This window comes from Pygoscelis adeliae, unplaced genomic scaffold (genome assembly GCF_000699105.1).
Source record: "Pygoscelis adeliae isolate BGI_AS28 unplaced genomic scaffold, ASM69910v1 Scaffold286, whole genome shotgun sequence".
Lineage (NCBI taxonomy): Eukaryota > Metazoa > Chordata > Aves > Sphenisciformes > Spheniscidae > Pygoscelis > Pygoscelis adeliae.
In genome coordinates, this window is record NW_008825076.1 from 7,626,313 (window position 1) to 7,642,544 (window position 16,232).

At 40.5% G+C, this 16,232-nt stretch overlaps 1 protein-coding gene across 1 annotated transcript in view; it reads right to left on the reverse strand.

Annotated features, from left to right (window-relative positions):
• Nucleotides 1-14,212: 14,212 nt before the first annotated feature.
• The window catches only part of HRH3 (histamine receptor H3), a 27,793-nt gene continuing 25,773 nt past the window's right edge, over nucleotides 14,213-16,232 (reverse strand). Inside the window, exons 4-5 of the mRNA XM_009326879.1 lie at nucleotides 16,000-16,166; nucleotides 14,213-15,079 (exon numbers count right to left, since the gene is read on the reverse strand). Of these exons, the coding sequence (XP_009325154.1) occupies nucleotides 14,213-15,079; nucleotides 16,000-16,166 (1,034 nt within the window). The remainder of the gene's footprint in view (nucleotides 15,080-15,999; nucleotides 16,167-16,232) is intronic.

Here is a 16,232-nt window from a genome sequence, read left to right on the forward strand (position 1 = left end):
CTCTAACTTCTTTCTCTACACTACAGAGAAGGTGATAGTTCTCTCTGCTTCTGTCACTTTGCACATTTTGTTTGATTTCGTCTCTAATGCTCTAATGCTTCTGAAAGGTGCATCCTTAACAGGCTGGCTTTCTCGGATTCCATGAACGATGGACTTTTTTCCCTGACTGCCTACGACTGGAAAGGGGCAGTCTTGTTCAATCTCTAAATTAAAGCTCAACTCACACCCTCCTGCTGTATCAGTGCTGGGATCAGCTCTGTGATGATGATTATGAATTAGAACTAACTTTGCCTGTATAAGAAAGAGAGTGCGTACCCCTTCTCTTAACAGCAGCAGGTTTTTATTCTGAAAAAGTGCTAGGTCGACTCAAATGCCTGAATTATTAAATAAAAATATGGGCAAAACAGGTAATTAGCTCTCCTAAATTCACATTCTGAGTATTTCTATCTGTGATCAGGTGTGGAAAGTAATTACGCATTATAAGCAGTGATATTGGTATAAATATGATCGGGGAAAAAATGAAAACAAATATTAAATCCCAAAGTGGCTCTCATGTTTTCTTTCATATTTGCATCATCCCTGGGATTTACCAAGCTGAATTAGGTAGAAGTTAATACTCAGTTCTATCCTTCTGTTTGGTTTTGTGCAGCAATTTTAGGCTTCACTGTTGTTCTTCCTTCTATTACTAGATGTTTTTCAGCCACATTTAATAAAACTAGGAGAAGATTGCCTTGAACACAGAAGCTGGTGCAGCTATTTTGCGGAACATTTGATACCTACAAATACTTTGAGCTCTCTCTGGCTGTATGTTAGTATTTGGCAGTCTTTGAGAATGACAGAGGCTGTTTTAAAAGCTTCTGTACTCACAGGAGCTTTCACTTTTACTTCCTAGTGCTCTGCAACCTCAGTTCTTAGAGTGGAGAGTATTTTGTGCACTAATGTGCAAAAAGCACAGCAGGTTGCTAGATAGCTTAACAGAATGTCCTATTGATCATACAGTTGGTTTCTTTGTTCTTAACATTTCAGCCACCTGTTCCAAGATGACAGTACCAAGTTCCTAACCACATGCTTGTAGGGTTCAAAGAGGCTTTAGAGGAGCACATAGTCCTTCATCTCTCGATGAAAAGTGCCAAATAGCTCCAGCTTTAGCATTGGAACAACTGTTTGTAGGAGCTTGAACTTACTGTAGTCAATATACATCTATACCAAATGAAGTAACCTCACGCTAGAGGTCCCTGTGTTAATGACAAACAAAGGAGTGGCTGTGTGCCGCTCAGCACAATACGGAGTTAATAGCTTGGGGCACATTTCTCCATAGTGCTCCTTCAGTTTTAGCATGAAGATCTCTTCCATCCCATTCTAATCATGAGGTACGGAACTGAGGAGTTACCTCTGGTTCTGCTGAAAATAAAGTGCTTACAAAGGAAACTCATTTTATGTCTAGGAACGGAGAAGAAAAAATAATCAGGTTAAGAGAGAGAATCATGAACTGTTTCAGAGAAGAATGATGTGCTATAGGATATCTTCCTACTGGTTTTTTGGCTGAGGTTGGGGTGGGTGGGCTTGTTTTGGTTTAGGTTTTGGAGGGGTTTTGGTGGCTTTCTTCTGCGTGACTTCCCTTAACTAGCTTTTGCTTTCCTCTGCTGAAACCTTTGATGTTGTCCTTGATTTTCAAGTTGACGAGGAAAGAGATGGGGGCTTTTATTTCTCATTCTGACAATAAGCTGCCTTTTAATGTGAATTCAAGTCCAGTCTATTTTATATTGCCTAGAGAAGCTTGAGCCATAATATTGCTTAGCACTTTACAGTTCTAGTATTCATCTTTTTAATACATTTTTAGTACATGACTACAAGAGTATTTTAGTGCTAACTGTGGGGTTTTTTTCTAGTTATTGGCAATCCTTTCGCACTTTGTAGGTTCTTGGAAAGTGTAGGTGGTATCAATTGAACCAAAAAAGAAAATGAAATGTTAATGTAAAAACAAGCATTTAAAAGGACCACACTTTTTAAACATATGGATATTGAGGACTGATTGCAGTGCATTAAATAAAACATTGAATCAGTGTGTTTAAGCATGGTATATTTTGCAATCTGCATTACTTATACAGTTTTGTTAAGCACTTTTTTTAATTACATAATATTTTTTAAGGTGAATCAGAATGTGTTTGCAATGAATTGAACTGACAGCAATAAAAATGAGATCCTCGCTGAACTTGTACTGAGTGGTTCTGCTGTGCTGCAGCACCGTGCTGGGAGGAGGGCAAGGCCTGCCTCCACCACCCTGCTTCCAGTACTGGGGCGGCCGTGCAGTTAGCAGCACGGGGCAGGAGATATGGGACGTGACACCAGATGCTATGTAATGTCTGCCCGTATTCATTCTGATAATATGTATGCTTAGAGTTGTGATACTGGAGTGGTGGTAGGTCACCAGTTGCTCGAATGCAATGAAAAGTGAAGGCTGCCAGAAGTGTCAGATCTCACTTGGTTTCTTTTTCCATTGCAAGGAAAATTTCTTTTGCTATTGTATGTGTATTTATTCACTTCTTTATAGTGATTTTTATTTTTAAGTAAGTTCGTGGTGAGTGAACAGGTACTCTGACTTGAGCATGTTTAAAAACTCATAACCTGTTGTTTTTAAATATTGATTCAAATTACAGAATTACAGGAATGGCTATGAACCAGAGATGCTAGTGCTGATAGAATGGGACCTTGCCGTAATTTGCACATGTTTGTACAAGCTACTGTATACAGAACACCTGTCTAACTTCTTTGCTGTCTTGTCTTCCACAGGATATTGCTGACTGGGCTCACTGGCCAACACCTATAATGTAAGGTTAATGTTGGGACCAGAGGTTAGGTGTGTTGCAGGTGTGCAACTTAATGAGTTATTAATTGAATGGCAGCTGGAACATAAATAGGGAGCGGACAGGCTGCTGGAATGGTGGTGTGTTGTTTGAACTATTAACTCTCCAGTGGAAATTAAAAGACAATGAATATATGCTTTGGCTTAACCTTTCTACAAATATCATTGTGTAAAAACGGATTTTTACTAGTAGCAAGATTACCTTTACTTTGGGAGCTCTTATTTTTGGGGAACCCGTAACCCAAAATCTGGAGATTGTTGTCTTGCATACAAGTTACAAGAGATGAGGCTTTTTGGGAGAGGCAGTACCTTGTACGGTGTGTGTAGGGAGAACAGGTAAGTTTGGAGCTCAGCATCTCTTCAGTAGGTCTACAGCCCTATCGTTCCTGTGAAAGTTTATATTTTGGTTTTGGACCGCTTCCGTTAATAATGACGTTCATCACCATTGTGAAAATGGGTTTGATATAAATTAAAACTTCATCCTGATATTGCTAAACTTCACCTCAATATCGATGTGTGCCTGGCCTTTAAGGAACAGCTTTGTTTTCTTCTGTTTGTCTTCCATACTGCAGTTTCCAGTGCTGTTCCCCATTAACAAGTTTCCCCATCTTGTTAAATAGGGATTAATTGTGCCTGCACTACAGAGGTCTGGAAAGACTGAAGTTATTAATATTTGGAGGGGAGGTTATGTATGTGTGCCAATAATGATAAAGGATGATTTTGCAACTCTTGATAATAGAACAAAACTACCTTCAGGCTGCACTCTCGATTTTTCTCTATGTGGTTCTGAAATTTATTATGTAGTATGTGCCCATTTTTCTGAGACATAAAACATAGCTGGTAGGACAAAGGCAGGGAGATTTTTATCAACCTTGTTTTAATACTGAGATTGTGTTTGTCCTTCATTTTCCCACTGAGAGTAATTTTTCATCTCCTCTTTCCTGATCGAAATAGAATTGTCCAAGGAGGCCTGAACAGTGTCTGATTTCTTATCCACAGGTTTGGGTGTTTTTTTTTTTCCCCTCTGCCTTTGTTTATATGAAATACCGTTTTGACTCCTTGAAGTGTGCATTCCTTGGTTAAGCTCTATTCTTTGCTTATTGCTGCACTGTTATGTCACCAAGGTGGAAGTATTTGTGTGTTATATATGTATATTTCCTGAATGATGAGTGAAGACAAAAGGCTAGCCATACTACTAAATGGTATAATTATGGTTTAATAGCTAACTCATGTCTGCATGCTCAGTTTCAGTCAGAGGTAATGGGTATGGCTGGTTACTTTGTTACAATCCATTTTATTCTGGTAACATTCCATTAATTTTAATTGGAGTCGCTCTGGCATAATGCAGTGGTGACCCAGGCCCAGGTTGGTTTGTGGGGGTTTTTTTAACCTGAATGTAGCATTACAGTATACTCAAATGCTGTTCTTTTATGTCATGGTTATTGGGTAAAACAAGGCACAAAACATGAAGAGCCTTGTGCTTATTCACATATGCCGAAAACGTTTTACACAAACTAAATCACCTTTTAAAATGCATGCTTTAGAAATGCACTTAGATCCAGACTTGTTAGCACTGATTGAAAAGCAGGACTAAAAACTAACTGCAGAACAAACTATCTTTTGTTATTCAAATCCTCCGTGGGTCCCTTTTTGTCTTTGTAACTGGAGAAATCGATAGTCATTTAATCTGTAGGTAAGAGTCAATATTTTAGAAAACATCTATGGTTTGGGATCAATTTTGGCATATGGAAAAGCTTGGTCATAGTTTTAGAGATTTCTCATTTGAATCTTGACATTTGGTTCCTCAGTGCGTAATTACCACTGAGATTGGAACATCACTGTTTTCCAAAGACATGTGAATCCCCACCCAGTGCCCTCTTTGTACACACACTAATCAACCACTGATAGAAGTCAGCTATTCACTGTCTAAATCTAGATAAATTAATCTTCCACTAAAAGTGGAAAATGCTTATGAAGAAAAATATTTGCATGAGGCAATGTAATTGCTAAAACACTGGTTGTCAAGAAGACATCTGTGATATTACAGATGAAGTATCCATATTTTGATTGTCTTATTCATGAAATCATACTGTTTTGTGGCTATTTATTTCCTGTTGTTTTCCTCTGTTACAAATCAGGAAGATGAGTTTGGGCAGCTAGTTTGCGTTGTCCAGACAGGAGACACATTTTATCACATTTAAAAAATAACGTGGTAAAAGGTCACTGTATTAAATCAACATTTTTTTACTGCATTATTTTAGAAAATGTTTATTTTCTGCATTTACCCACCCCCACACCAGACATGTAATGGAAGTTTAAAACAGTAGTTCAGATCAATGATTATTGGGACAGTGAGCTCTGTCTAGAAAGACAAAAACTGGTAACATCTAATAACTTCAGTGCCAGAAGTTGTGGTTTTGAAGCTTGCCCATCTATGCTATGGGTTAAGTCCCATGCTAGCTGTGCAAGGTCCTTATGGCCCCTGTAACTATAGATGTAAAAAATGTATTTTATTTTGGTAAGCTAACTCATCTCTGTTTCTATATCAACTGAAATTTTCTAGCTTCTTTAACTAATTTATCACCATTAGGAAAATGGCTTTGAGGGATGAAAATTTCATGTGGCTTACATAATTTTTTTTTTTTAATATTACAATACCTTATGTTTGAAAGTGATTTATTAACCTTCTTTCACTCGTAGAAGCTGAATCACAGGAGGCTGAGGTCCAAATCTAGCCAGGCTGGGAAAAGCCTACGTCCCACTGAATTTTAGAAATTTTGAATTCAAATATCTGTCTGGATTTGGACCCCAGTGACTTGCACAGTCACATAGGAAATCTGTGGCAAGGCAGAGGACCTGGAATTTGGGAAAAATTGAGTGTAGTAGTCCTATTATTTTTATTCTATGTGCCTTGTACAAGTGTAACATAGCTAGCCATATATGTCATATTTGCATTTGTAGCTTCAAAGTACTTCACCTAAATGTGCGCAGAGGAGCACAGAGATGCACGACTCACTGAAGAGATGCCCAGTTCAGCATGCTGCTTCGTATCTGCCCTCCACAAAATCCACCAGTATCCATTTTACCCTCTTCATGGTACTGCAGTCTGTTTTAGCGTTTAGGAGCTTTCTGTGAGCTGACTCAAGATCTCCTTTTTTTTTTTTTAAGGCATTCGGGATTTTTTTCACAGTAAATAAAACTTGATTTGTGGATGAATAACAAATTGCCACGTGAAACATGTACAGTTTATTAACTGGTGCTGCTAATTAATGTAAATTATCACTAATTAAATGTTCTAAAGATAGTGATTTTTTTAATGCTTATTAAAAGTATTGAAGTGGCTTATGAAACTGATCAACACAGAACAGTTCTAGAATTGTATATTAAGACTAAATTAACAGAAGTTAATTTCCTAATGTATTTGGTCTGGAGCAAAACCAACAATACATTTAACTAACCAGGTCGCTTGATGAATGAGTGCACAGTTGGAAATTTGCTTTTAGTGCATATTCAAGCTAAAAAAAAACAGCTACATTCCCACTTTCATGCTAGTAGAGCCTAAGTGCCTTTATAATAATGGAGAAAATAATTGCAGAGGGTCACAAATGTAATTGAATAAAGAAGGAACTTGCTCAGATTTTCTCAGAAAATATTTTACTCTTGTTCTTGTCTTTGATAGCCAATATATCTGTTTTTCTAAGGCAGTTTGGTAGATCCTGTCGGCACACAAATACCTCTTCAGAGATTGTTGTACAAGTGGCATTTAGGCTAACTAAAGTTCATGTTTTGTGTTGTGTTGGTGTGGAGGAGGCAATTCTTCTGTTGTATTACCTGCTGATTTGATAACTTGTCATGCCACAGTTGTGAGCGATTAATATGGATTAGAAATTTTCCCTATTTATAAATTGTGCTTGAAAGGCAATCTACTGAAGTGATGCATAGCAAATAGTACTCAGTGAATTAATTGCTGAGGTGAAAACATGGTTATGAAGATGAGTTGATCATAATGACCTTAAATAGTTGATTTCCCCAATAGTCTTCTGTTCAGTACTTTGGCTGGGGCAACCTCTCAGGAGATGAATGAAGGGAGGTTGTATTTATAGTTTTTTCAGAGGAAATTACTATAAACCCCATGTTCTCAGAAACCATTTTTGAGATGGTCACTCTGAAGCAGAGGTCAGGAGCGTGTGGGATTTCTGAGGGGGAATTTCTAAGGGATTTCAGCTCTTTATCTTTCTGAAATAGATGAGCTGTTCTGCATACTTCAGTCTGCACGAGTTCTTCCCAACGAGAACTTCAGAAAGGCTATGTTGGGCATCTTGGTCCTTTGCTGAGGTCTTAATTTACCATGTTGCTGTATACTTGCAATGACAATCATCCATGCATGTTAGACTTCAGTCTTTCCCTTACTCTAGAATTAGCTATACGTCAGCATTCTTCTGTCTATATAGTTCTGTAAAGTACTTTGAGACCTTCATTTCGATTAAAAGTATTAACAGCAACAACAAAGAATCTTCTTACTTGTTACTTTCATGAAAGCTCTTGAACAACAACTTAATTTCTAGTTCTCCGAGCGCTTAACATGGGCTTCATGCAAGTATTATACATAGTCTTTTATCCTTCTATATTTTGAATACAAGCTGTATCAGAGATATTAAACAGTGCTTTAGCTGTAATGGTCTATTAAAATTGTGCTTCTTAGAGTGTAAATTATTCTCATAATGGAGGGTAATTGCTCTGCTTTGTCAATCCATCATCAATTCATGAACACTGCAGGGTGTATGTGCAACCTGATGTTCAAGGAATTACATATGCAACTCCCATTATTGTTTGTTGTTCAATAAACAGCTTCTAATGACTAAAGCTGTGTGTGAGCTGTTACTTAACAGCTAAAAAATTTGCCAGAATTGTCATTGCCCTTCTAGCAGAGAGCTTGTTGTTTGTGAATGCTCAGAGATGTCTTGAATGAGATTATTAGCTACTTTGCAATCAGTTTTCCTTCAGTGTGAATTGTGCTGCTAAATCCTAGGATATTGTGCTAAAAACCATTCAAAAGTCAGTGTCGCATCACAGATGCATTTTTGTGCTTAAAAGAACAGATGCCTAAGTTGTGGGCACAGTCTGCCTATAAAGCTCTATTTTTGTCATGAATTATGCATTTGCATGCACAGGAGGGATACTGGTGATGTTTGTGCACAAACGCACCACAACTCCCTACCTACCTTCATATCCTTTCCTTGCCGTCTCTAATATATAATCATTGTGTGTTATGGCAGGGGGTCCTAGGAATTATTGTCGGGTATTTGATGTGTAAGAAAAGCCTTTACAACACAACAGAAAGTCCTGCTTGGTGCATCTGAGTCATTTAAAAAATTGTTTCAGGTTGTAGAGTTTTACAAATGGAAAAATAATAGTCTTGTTCTTCCCCCACAAATGTGCATGCATAGCTCTACCTATAATGTTTGGTAATTGGATTAAATTTTAGTTCCCTTTTGTACCCAGACTGTACAAGCAGCTTGTAAATTATGGAGTAAAAATGCGGGGCTTGTAAATACCTAGTAATAAGTAATGCTCATGCATCCTGGGCTATAGCAATAAAATCGGTGCTGATTTAATGAGTCATCAGCATTCCTGAGCTCACAACAAGAGCTTTAGGGACAGACCTGGCTTTTCTTGCCTTTGAGGTGTGTACAAGTCTTCCTCTCCCAGGCAGCAGTTGGGTTTGTTGAAGTGAATGCCAATGGTAGTTTTATATCTCAATAAAATGATGGTACCAGATTATAGATAATACCTTTCACCCTGCAGAATTCCTAGTTGCTTTTCTAAACCCCATAATCCCTTAATCCTGCAAATACAACTATATTGGCAGAAAAGTATGTTGTGCAATGGTAAGGAGGAAAGGAGGAGATTTAAGTCAAGGTTAAGGGAACACAGAAATGCTGTGAGTTCCCTACTAGCCACAAGGACATCTGTGAAATCTCACATGAAAGGCCTAGCTTTATGGGGTTAGAAATCGAGGGAGCTTTTCCCTTTCGTGGCACTCATCCAGGGCGGCTAGCAAAGTGGTTTTATTCTTGTCTGCAATTTCCACATCAGAAGTAAAGATGATAATACTCCTTATTGTGTCCCATCAATTTGCAGAATGAGTTCTGCAGAGTGGAGAATGTCTCTTTCAAGACCAGGTCTATACTGCAAAGTTGTGCTGGTGTCACTGCATGGGAGCTGGGATTATGAAAAATTAATCCTCCCTCGCAGAAATCATGTTGTTAAACTTCTTTCTAGCAAGGATACTAACCTACGGTCTTTCCATCCTAGTTCTGCTATGAAAATGAATGTTCATTTACAAACATGGAAGGAAAACCATTAGCATTCTTTCAAATCAAAATATAATCGCATCTTCCCGATTTCAAAGCCCATCCCTCTCGGCAAATCTCATTAATTATCCCAGACAGGTGTTTTTCAACAAAAGCTCCTTCTTGCGTTCTCTCTTCTCTAGCCTCCTACTTGAGCTAATGAAGCTTCAGTGATGCCTCTGGAACAATGGAGCAATTTATATAACTGCAGGTTGGAGAGAACAAATAAGGAATGGTAATTGAGGAAGGGCACTGGAAAGAGGGGGTGGGAGCAAAGTTCCTCTATCTGTGTAAAGAGACGTCTCATTATTGGTGATGAGGGAGGAAGCACTACAGAGCCAAAAAGAAAGTAGCTGTGCTGAAAAATGTTCTTTGATAGTTTATTGATATGCAGATGCTGCTCTATGAAAGGACCACAGACCTCGTTATGGTGGCCTTTACGTCCTCGAGTTAATGGAGTGTAGGTTTTGTATCAAGAGAAGGGAACCGGCATTACCTCTGCACAGGTCTTACGGGAAGTCACTTAGCCCGTTTCTTTAAAAAGCTCCTGGGTACGATTTACAGCTGCATGGACATTGTTTACTAACACTCCACGCGTAAATTGGATACTTCTCTCTGGAAATAGCTGGGTTTCTTTTCTGTGTGGAAGCTTATGTGCTTCCACAAATATTTGATGCGTATTCGTAGTTACAGCAAGTCTTCTTTCATGGTTTTTGAAAACAGGTCCTGCCTGCTCAGTTTATGTGTAGACAATAGGAATGGGGCATTTTTGTTAGCAGGTATGGTAGCAAAAACCATATATAGGTGTTTTGCTAGGCTAGCTGACAAGAAGCCCTACCTTGTCTAAGGGTAATGTGTTTTCACAGTTCATATTTGATTATGCCTAGAAGCTTCCTAGTCCCTGCCTCTTCCAAATGCATACAGACGTTTATATTCTGAACACTAAAAATCAGCAGAATTCAAACACTCTTTTAAGCATGTTTGAATTAGTCATCAGCTACTCTGAAACTTCAAACCAGCTTATAACATTTTCAGTATGAAAACCAGGCTCAGGTGTGACCTCACGTCCAGGCATAAGTCATTATTTTTCTTTTTTATTTGGCAAAGCAAGAGCTCTTCTTTCAGGAAGGAATGTAAGTATCTGTACAAGCATGGTGCTTGTAGAGATGGCATCTGCACTTCAGCGCAGGTGTATCATGGTCTTATGGATCACTGAAAGCAAAACCAATCTCCACCAGCTCCCCGTGAGTATTATGAATTTTGTGAGTCTCTTAGAACCAGGTATTTTGTTTACAGCTTCAGCTCTTTGACTGTGTGAACATGTGAAAGACAAAAAATTCCTAGCCCATGTGCTTGCAAAGGCACCTTGACATTTAAAGCTGGTCTCATCACTTTTGAACAGTTACTACTAATGGATGTAGGGGAAAACCTGCTGTTTGCCTTCAGTACATAAATACTTAACCATAAGCTAAGAATTTGAGATCGGAGGCTCAGACTATCTGGAAAAACATCATGTTCAGAATCTAAACAGTTGCAACTCCCTTTTTAAATGGCTGCTTGCTCAGCTCATCACGTGCAGGAAAACCAGTTCTGGAGCTAAGAGTGTTCATGTGTTGTGGTTTTTTTTTTTTTTTTAATTTGATTCAATGAATTCAAGCTCTAAGAAGGGGAAATTTATAGAAATGGGGGGAAAAAAGCCTGCTAAAATAACTCAGTATATGCTCCCTGTTTCTTAGCTCTGGTCTTCTTGCATAACGATGTTTTAACGTTCTTGACGTGTATCGGAATGTGGAGGAAATAAGAAAAACAAAACCAACCCCCTCTGTCATCTTCCTATTTTATTCTACTAGAAAGCCCAATTACCAGTCCCCGCTCAGGCAAATGCCTCATATAGGAAAGACTGATAAATTCTTTGTTCATTTATTTGTTTAGTCAGAAGTAACAAAACCGCAGTATGGAAGGTATTCCCAGGTCTAGTTTGTCAGAGATTGAGCTGTTAACCACAGAAAGCTGCGAGAGTTTGTTCAGATTAACTTTTATCTTTTCTGTTAAGTTTCCTCTCCCTTAAAATGGCAGAAGTGTCTGTGCTAATAAGATTCCTGGGCTTTCAGATATGTTTGGGGGTATTTCTGTGAAAAAACAACCCCCGTGAAATGGAAGAAGGGAAGGAACCCAGCAAGGTGCGTTATGTTGTCATCTTACTCAGTTCTGTTAAATAACTGGTACCTGTTTTGACTTTTCAGCAGCTACCTGTAGCATCGTACTCGTTTTGGTGGCAGTAGATGGCATGCAATCAACATTCATTTGCAAGCACGCTGAGGACTGGTGAGCAGAAGTCAGGGGATCAGAGGGATGTGTGTTCTACATCAAGGTACAAGAAACAGCCTTTTGTGTCATGTGCAGGCAAAAGAAAGTGGTACAGGAACAAGTGTTGTGGGCATGACCTCAGAAGCTGATAAAATCTTCCTGGGGAAAGCTGGCTCTTTGAATGATGGAAGATCACATGAAATGGGGCCTATTTCTCTTTTAAAACCAATTTACTATCATTTTAACAGTTGCTTGGCTTCTACTGTATTTCAAAGACCTTCCGCTGATCCAGTGAATATCATGCAGGATAATCTTTGAAAGAGGAAACCAAAATCCTTTTTTTGGAGGGTGAGAACGTGAAGTAGGTAACCCCTACTTAATACCAGGTTAAAAAAAAGACAGACACAACAATTTCTCCACCCTTAAGCTGTTATGCAGTTGGTAGCTTTTCTTTTTATCAGGCTGAATGATCTAGTAGTCCCACCTCTCTGTATGAACAAATGAAGAGAACCACAGCTGGAAACTGGTACCTCGTTCACATTATGACTTCGTCTTTTTTTAGGCAGGCCAGTGGATTTTGTAAGTCACAGGAGGAGTTAATGTTAATGCAACCTTTTCAGATCTAAGTTGCATGTAACATGCTCTGGAAAAGAGCCAGAATTGGGAAGAATTAAGTGAGGTGCTCTCACGCCAGTGTGCTGTCAGGAACCTGTTAATCAGAGGTAAGAGAAACTCAGCTGTTTTAGGAGCTATTTTTTTGCAAAATGTATCTACTTTAATTGACTCCTCAGACAAATCCATAGATGTTTTACTTTCAGTTGGATTTTATCATTTCCAGCAACACTCTGTTTACCATAAAATATTTGGCAAACTTCATATAAAAATACTTTATTGGGGTTTTCAGAAGGTAGCAGACACAAGGAAAGGTACAAGCAGGCTCAACAGTATATACTGTCAATTCTCAGTACACATACTTCAAAGGATATATTTTAACCCATATATAATGGTCTGACTGAACATGTCACAAGACTGAAATATCATATACACAAAACAAGATATCATTTAAAACCTGACTTCAGATGACAATACTGATCCACTCAACGAACGTCACTGGAATAAAGTTGGGTAGCATTTTCTTTTATTCCTAGCAGCAGCCAAAAAGCAGCGTGCTTACAACAGCTAAGTGGAATTGGCAATCACAACATCATAAGCTTTTGGGTACTACTTTACAGCATTTGGGTTTCTATTTGTAAATGTAGTTTTCAGACTTACGATCTTGAGCTTCCCTGTACAATACTGTTAAATATGAACATTTGCCATGGCAACTAATTATGTATTTGTAGTACTATATCACTGAGCAGTGCCAACAGAGATGGGGAGTTGAAGTGTTTTGCTTTATGGTCATACTACCTCTGTTCCCAAAGAGGTTACAGAATAAATGGGCAAGTATGATGAAGCATGAGATGGGAAGCAGAGATAAAATGCCCAAGATCTCACGCTAAGATTGAGGATGGAGCCCTGGTCTCTTGAATCTGATGCTCTATCTGTGGAATTAGTTGACTGCTTAATAAATAAATAAATAAACAAACAGATGCTTACGTTGCCTGGATCAGCTTGACCCGGGTCTCCATTCAAATTATGTATTTTAAAAGGAAGCATGCAAGAGTTCTGGAACTTGCTAAAATTAAGAGGTCTGAAACTAACTTAAAAAATGGAACACAAGCTTCACTTCTCCCAGTGCTTGTCATTCACTAGCACATTGCCAAAAGAGTATTTTTAAGATCCTGCAGAAGAGATTTTTAAATGTCTTTGGGTCATCATGAGGGAGACTGTGGAGAAGCTGATACCCTGCTGGCACCTTTCACGTAGGCACAGCAGCCCTCTTCTTCGGGTCTGCCAGGGCTCCCACGTCCCGCAGGGCCAGGGACTGGGCTTGCTCCTGCTGCACCGCTCCGGGCAGGAGGGAAGTGCTCCCATGTGCTGTGGGAGCGTTGGTCAGTGTGTGGCTGGACGCAGAGGAAATCGGATCAGTTTTGAAGGGATGAGGGAATGCCAACAGGGTGCTTCAGGATGCTCAGCGCATCTGAGTCTGGCTGTAGACTTCTTAGGGCAGAGATTTGTCCCTTCTTGGGTAGGAGAAGGGACATCTATTGCACCACGTGCAGTGGCAATCTCGATTAAGGCTGTAGCTGCTGTAGCAGTAATGACAAACGAGGTGTTTTCCTTCTGAAGTTTGTTCTTTTCTTTCTGTATTGTCACATATCTTAGATGTAAGGAAAGCACCCTCCCGTTCATGGGAAAACTCAGGTCTGCAAGCAGGTGAACTGTAGTTTAGTCCAGTGGTTTTAGGTTACATATTTATTTTTGTTAGCTTTTATTTCTTTCAATTATTTTTATTTTAACAAAATGCTGGTGCCGCTCTGGCTGACTAGGTGGCAGCAGAGCTCTTCTGTGGCACCTGCAAGTGGAGGACACAGATTTCACTGCCTGTGGTTAATGTCAAAAACCCCTTACCCTTCTATTCTGCGTGGTTTTGTTGTCGATGGACTAGAATAAATGAATAGTGGTCTCACTGCTGCCTTCCTCACATACCCCAGACCAGGGCTCCCAGGTTCCTCCAAGGAAGGAAGATACAGGACTTTTCCTTAACACAGGTGTATTAAACCAAGGCTCTTCTCATCCGCCTGCTTCACTTCCAGCAGTTCTGAAGGGGATCCTGAGGTTGAATCTTTAGCTTCTTGGGACAGAGGAGTTTAATAAAAGCTCTTCTGAAGCTGTAGTGGCAGAGAGGGTACAGGACAGGGTTGACAGCCGAGTTGATCCACAGCAGCCAAAAGGAAATCTCGTACCAGTAGTCAGAGATGCAGTGGCCATGGCAGCCAGCGCGGATGATCATCAGGAGAGTGTACGGTGCCCAGCAAATCCCAAAAATGCCCACAATGATTGCCAGTGATTTGGCCACTTTCTTGTCTCTAGAGAGCCTGAAGCGTTGAGTCACGCTCTGGGACACTATCTTCATCCGTTTCTCTAAGGACAGAGTGGATGCTGAATTTTTACAGCTCTTTTTGTTACAACACTTAGGTTTCCCGACGCGCTCAGAGCTTGTTGACAGCAGGTCTTTCGCACCCGGGCTGGCAGTGGAGGCTGCTGCTTGAGCTTTGCCGAGGGTTTCAGCTGAATCCTTCTGCTTACAGCATTTCAAAGCAAGCTTTGCTTCTGGGCTCATCTCCATCTCGTCAGTGAAGGACTGGTCGTGCGCTTCGTGGAAAATATCCAGGCGTATTTTGGTACGCTTCTGTATGTTCAGGTAAATGCTCAGGTTGAAAAACATTACACTGATGAAAGGGGTGAAAAACTCCAGCATAGAGGCTGTCATCAGAAAATACCAGTTGTAGAAAAATTCAGCGTAGCATTCCCCAGTGGGTATGATACTCTGGCCTGATATATACTCCCAGCTGATAATGGCAGGTCCGTAAAGCAGGAACGCTAATACCCATACCATCACCATCTTCAGCACCGCTCGCTTGATGTTGCCTTGCTGGGCTCTGTAAGCGACCTGCAACGGGGAAACCTTTTCTTAAGTACGGCCACACACCCCAACTGGTTGAGGCCCTTCACAAATGACTGTTAGTGTTCCTGGTAAAGTTGCTAGGCAATATCCCAGCAGTGTAACAAATTCATATGCCATAGGCAACAGGAGCAATTGCTAGATAAATCACACTCCTGCAGGGAAGACTTAGAACGCTCATCTTGCAGCTCCAAAAACAGATGTGGCTTCTGCTTAGTGGAAATGTACTGACTTGGTTGGAGCCCGGCAGTCTGCTGCACCCCACCACTTGCCCGAGTTGTCCCCAGCTACCCTCTGCAACTCCCGCGGAGAGGCATGCATCAAACTCCTGGGCTAGGCAGGCATCTAGCTCTGCCTCTCTCTGAGCCTTGTAGCTAATCCATGGTGTATTTAGAGTCAGGGAACAAGCAAACAGCAATGGATCTGATCTGCCTGCGAGTTGCCTATTACCTCCTACAAAAGGCTGAGCGTTTTCATCTCGCCGTGTACCCGGAGACCTGAGGGCAGTGCCCTGCCGAAGTTGGTACTGCAACCTACCGCCTTGGTAGAGAGGGATAAGCTGGGGGTCTGACTGCAATCCACTTGTTTGTCCTGGAGATAAGAAGCCCCTGCAAGTTAGTAATAGGTCTGCTTACCTCACTGACTCACTTGTACACTGCTATCCTGCCCTCTGCGAAGGGAACACCTGCGCAATGGGGTCTGAACCTTAAATGATTTAATTATGCCAGAAATACTAATCTGAAACCACAGCTGAATTATGTATTTCTGGATAATTATTGCTTTCCATCACCAGGCTGAAAGATTCTTTGAATCCTCTGGAAATTATGAGCTTTTAATTATTGCAGAGAATCTGGAGACTAAAGCGGGAGGAGAGTTATTCCCCCCTCAGCTGCCATGACAGGACTCACCGCTCTTGTCACCGAGAGGAATCTGTCGTAGCTAATCAGTACGATGTTGAAGACCGAAGAGGTGCAGAGCAGGTAATCAACTACCAGCCAGAGTTTGCAGAGGCTTCTCCCGAAGATCCATCTCCCCGTCAGCACATAGGGCACGTACAAGGGAATGCAGAAAGCACCTGCAATCGGAGGGGTCCGTTGGCATTGAGGTGCGGGAGTCTGCACGGTGGCTGCCCCCCGGGGGA